Genomic DNA, 4,740 nt, shown 5'->3' with positions numbered 1-4,740 from the left:
GACGGGGCATGTACCGTCAAATCTTGGGTGAGAACCTCCTTCCCTCAGCCAGGGCATTGAAAATGGGTCGTGGATGGGTATTCCAGCATGACAATGACCCAAAACACACGGCCAAGGCAACAAAGGAGTGGCTCAAGAAGAAGCACATTAAGGTCCTGTAGTGGCCTAGCCAGACTCCAGACCTTAATCCCATAGAAAATCTAATACTGTAGAAATAGTTTAATGTCCATCCATTAGCCTCAATTACACCCATTATCACCTCGGGCACTGCTATGACAAAAACCTGCTGTGTGTGAAAGCCTCCAGGCACTGTGCTCTTGTCTTGCAGTCAGTCTACAAAGCCTGGTTATGCTCAGAATACTTCAACGTCACCCAGAGCCAGTGTCACCACAGGATTCCCTGCAAGCAATATTGTCTGGAGGTCCACACCATGTGCCCCTTCGTGTTACCAGACAATGACGACTTGGTCTACGGAGGACAATCCAACATAGAAAATCTGTGGAGGGAGCTGAATGTTGGAGTTGCCAAATGTCAGCCTCGAAACCTGAATGACTTCGAGAAGATCTGCAAAGAGGAGTGGAACAAAATCCCTCCTGAGATGTGTGCAAACCTGGTGGCCAACTACAAGAAACGTCTGACCTCTGTGATTGCCAACAAGGGTTTTGCCACCAAGTACTAAGTCATGTTTTGCAGAGGGGTCAAATACTTATTTCCATCATTAAAATGCAAATCAATTTATAACATTTTTGACATGCGTTTTTCTGGATTTTGTTGTTGTTATTCTGTCTCTCACTGTTCAAATAAACCTACCATTAAAATTATAGACTGATCATGTCTTTGTCAGTGGGCAAACGTACAAAATCAGCAGGGGATCAAATACTTTTTTCCCTCACTGTAAGTATATATATATATATATATATATATATATATATTGCTGACTATATATATCTTCTTTACAAATAACAATACCGTGCCAACAGATTACCTTTATGAAAAAAATCAAGGTGGATCTTTTTTCATATCTCTGATATTTAGAACTTAGAAGTATATATAACGTTTTAGTGCTTTCCAAATAATGTAATCGCTGTATTTCACATTGAGGGCATAGACACGCCCTAAATCTCTACTGTGACAGAAATTGTTTTTGATGATGCGACGCATTCGCATCTTGAAAATATTTTCTTAAACATTTAGCAATGATTAAGGGCCTCCTGCTCCAATTAGCCACTCTGGGTCTTTGTTATATGTTATATGTGGTAAATTGTCTGTTTTATGAGTAAGAAATGATTGGTGTAGTTATAATCCAGACAGTCTTCCATGGCACAATCATCTACCTTCTGTAAGCGATTAGACACCCAGGGGGAGTTTCCACTGGTTTCAATCAGCTTTGCATAGACACATGTTCCTCCACAGCATTAGCAGTATACCTCTGACATCTATCAAAAACAACATGGTTTACCTTCGGTTAGGATCTGTAATCTAATATTTGCGTGCAATTATTCTGCTTGGTATATGACAATAAGGGTAATGGTACTGAGAATAATAACTATATTTACTGTAAGCCAAATTTCTTGAGTGTATACTATTAGCTTGAAAGATGTAATGATCACCTGATTTCATGTGTTGGGTCATATAAATTATATTGCTGACTTGTTCACTATATTCACACACACACACACACACACACACACACACACACACACACACACACACACACACACACACACACACACACACACACACACACACACACACAGAGACACACAGACACACAGACACACACACACACCTGATTCAAAAAAATTATATATAAAAAAAAGAAGCATACAAGCCTGCAACTCATGCTTTTTCCAATTGTGCAGTTCACAAACTCCACCTCTTACGTAACTCCCCAAAACCATCACTCAACTTATTAAATAGAGTGGTGATCAAAAGTGAAAAAGGCCATTTGTACCCAAACCCTTCTTAGAAACAGCATACAGTACCTCTTTCAGCATGATGGGAGACCCGCCTCTTTCCCCATGCCCTCTCATGTCCTCCTTACACGTGAGATATGGCTGGCTCTCAGTTCCGAAGCCTCATCTACCTCCATATCCCTCTGTGTTGCGGGAGGGGAGGGCCCGTGCTTCGCCACTCCTCCGGTGTGGTGGAGGGCGAAGAGGTATACCTACCTGTAGCCTGCCCTGGAGCGGTGTATAACATCCTCATTCCTGATGTCCTGTGGAGGGGACTGGGTGGAGAAAGAGGGTTATAAAGGCCTCACTCCTCAGGTACTGGGAAGGAAGGGAGCCTCTGTAGACTGGAAGCAGGGGGGGGGGAACAGTAGAAACTCTTGTTCATCATCAGTCACTCCTCTCGGGCAGAGCTCTCCTCCAGGGGCAGGGGTACCATGGCCTCCAGGCCCACAGCGCAACTGCTCTGGACGGTGGAGAAGGAGACGACAGTGTGCAGCAGGATGAGGACCAGAACACACAGTCGGAGTCTGCTGCTGCACAGCCGCGATGCAGCCGACACGGGCGGGGAGCTGCGCCGCTGCCACGATGATGACCCCGGAAGCTGGGTCAGGGCGCACGCCGCCCCAACAGAGGGGTCGCAGCCACTCCATCTGATGTCACAACACTCCGGGTCTGCATTGGTTAAATGGTTTTCTAGTAGCCCTGCATCACACACAGAGAAGAAACAGATTATCTTATCAGATGACAAACAACAAGTTACAGTTGCTATGAAATTATGAGAGGTGAGAGAAAAATGGCAACACAAACAACAACGAAATGTCACTCAAGGCCCCAATCATACTGTACCTGTACAGATGAAACTGGATTGTCCTCCGTAGACCAAGTCGTCATTGTCTGGTAACACGAAGGGGCACATGGTCTGGACCTCCAGACAATATTGCTTGCAGGGAATCCTGTGGTGACACTGGCTCTGGGTGACGTTGAAGTATTCTGAGCATAACCAGGCTTTGTAGACTGACTGCAAGACAAGAGCACAGCGCCTGGAGGCTTTCACACACAGCAGGTTTTTGTCATAGCAGTGCCCGAGGTGATAATGGGTGTAATTGAGGCTAATGGATGGACATTAAACTATTTCTACAGTATTAGCAGCTATTACAAACATCTACTATCTTCTGCTGAGGTGGCCATAAGCGGACAGATGATACGAATTGGGCTGACTACAGTGCAAGAAAACTTTGTCAAAACAAAGTCAACCCAGTATACACTTCATCAACAGTTTACTCCCAAGGCTATTACCACAGAACCGTATAGTGAAACTTACTGAGTCAGCAAGTGAGGTAATGCACACTGTAAATCACTGTAACAAGCACTGTATGGGGTCAGCGAACTGGAGTACAGTACAATGTATATTAAGGAGATCCAGGGCATATATTCAACCTACTCAGAAAGCTCTTCACCAGGCCCTGTGTATGATAAAGTAAGAGAGATAAATATAGCTGTTAATATGAGCGAGATGGCAGCAGCAGCCCTCCATAGACAGAGGCACAGGAAGCAGGGAAGCAGTGATATAGACAGAGGACCACAGCAGTTTCTTCACCTCCGCTCTGCTGTGGAGCCAAGGGCTACTGCTGTCATGGCAGCAGGATGAGCCAGAGCCTCTTTCACAGCCATTAGATTTATCATATGGTCAGCCTCCCATCAGTACAGTACACACAACACTACAACCCTCTTTTGCTCTATTCACAACAGGATAAGATGAAGCTTATCCAGTGAGACATAAGCCCAGGGAGATGGGGGTTCATCTAAAGGACTAAAGTCACCTGCCCCACCAAGAATAAACATGGTAGATAGCTAAAGGAGGAGGATACCGGCTGCAACACAAATCTAAGAACAGATACTCAATTATTTTTGTGCACAATTACAACACACTACATTACACACTATATTACACCTTAGCCCAATGTTCTGTACGTCTTCCTCTGCGTGCTTCCTCGGTTCACCTTTCCATTACAAACCTCACTCCTGAGAGACACAGAGATAAGAGAGGAATTCCCTGACTACATTTCCATACACATTAACCTGCAGTATATTGCTGACAGATGGTACGCTGGAATTGTGTTTCGAGAATGACAAAGACCATCTAGGGACTCAGCAACATCCTCATGAACAAGGGGCCTCAGAACTGAACTAATCTGTTTAAATAAGTTAAAACCACAGAAGTTGACTCTGTAACATAAGATGTTATCAAACATTTTGTACTGTATGTACAACCTAATCCTGTAATACAAAATAAAATACTTCAGAGATGAGGGGATTAGAATAGAATTATAAATGGTGTATCTCATCCATTCTTACCGAATTTTCTACAGTAGGCCTACTTTCTTCCTCTAAGGGTAGAAATAATCAATAATATTTCAACATTAGTTTCTGACATGTTTAGCATTAAAAAGCTACTGAAAAGCACAGGATAATAAAGCCTAGTGCATGGTGACTGACAGTAGCTGGCAGAGAAAGGAACCAGTGATGGGAGGGATCAATTGATTTTAGGTGTTATCAATGAGCCTCCAGCGAGCACTGATTCATTCAATCTCAATCTGGGATTAAGTCAAAACTCCTTCATCCTTTTCTTTCAATGACATTGCACCAGTGTATTGTCTGCAATCTGTACAAAGACTCACTTTTATACGGTTGAATTGGAGACAATTTAGCTTCACAGCACACAGCAATCAAAGATGGCAACTGGCGTGCCAATGTGTGCATCACACTCATGCCAAATTCAAACCCT

At 43.6% G+C, this 4,740-nt stretch overlaps 1 protein-coding gene across 1 annotated transcript; it reads right to left on the bottom strand.

The window, feature by feature from the left end:
* Nucleotides 1-1,763: 1,763 nt before the first annotated feature.
* Nucleotides 1,764-2,976, bottom strand: LOC121573731 (transmembrane protein FAM155B-like). The gene is made up of 2 exons (XM_041885925.2): nucleotides 2,802-2,976; nucleotides 1,764-2,657 (listed from the first exon to the last, which is right to left on the bottom strand). Exons 1-2 carry the CDS (start codon nucleotides 2,869-2,871, stop codon nucleotides 2,347-2,349), a joined length of 381 nt encoding a protein of 126 aa, XP_041741859.1. The 5' UTR covers nucleotides 2,872-2,976; the 3' UTR covers nucleotides 1,764-2,346.
* Nucleotides 2,977-4,740: the final 1,764 nt, after the last annotated feature.

The sequence above is a fragment of the Coregonus clupeaformis genome, chromosome 9 (assembly GCF_020615455.1).
Source record: "Coregonus clupeaformis isolate EN_2021a chromosome 9, ASM2061545v1, whole genome shotgun sequence".
Taxonomy (NCBI): domain Eukaryota; kingdom Metazoa; phylum Chordata; class Actinopteri; order Salmoniformes; family Salmonidae; genus Coregonus; species Coregonus clupeaformis.
The sequence above is the reverse complement of the archived record's forward strand: the minus strand, read 5'-3'. Positions and strand labels throughout refer to the sequence as shown.

Bases quoted from the DNA above. Each gene is read 5' to 3' on its own strand.
- LOC121573731 (XM_041885925.2), bottom strand. From the start codon at position 2,871: ATGTGCCCCTTCGTGTTACCAGACAATGACGACTTGGTCTACGGAGGA. The intron at 2,658-2,801 runs GTACAGTATGAT...TGTGTGATGCAG, and splicing joins ATCCAGTTTCATCTGTACAG to GGCTACTAGAAAACCATTTA.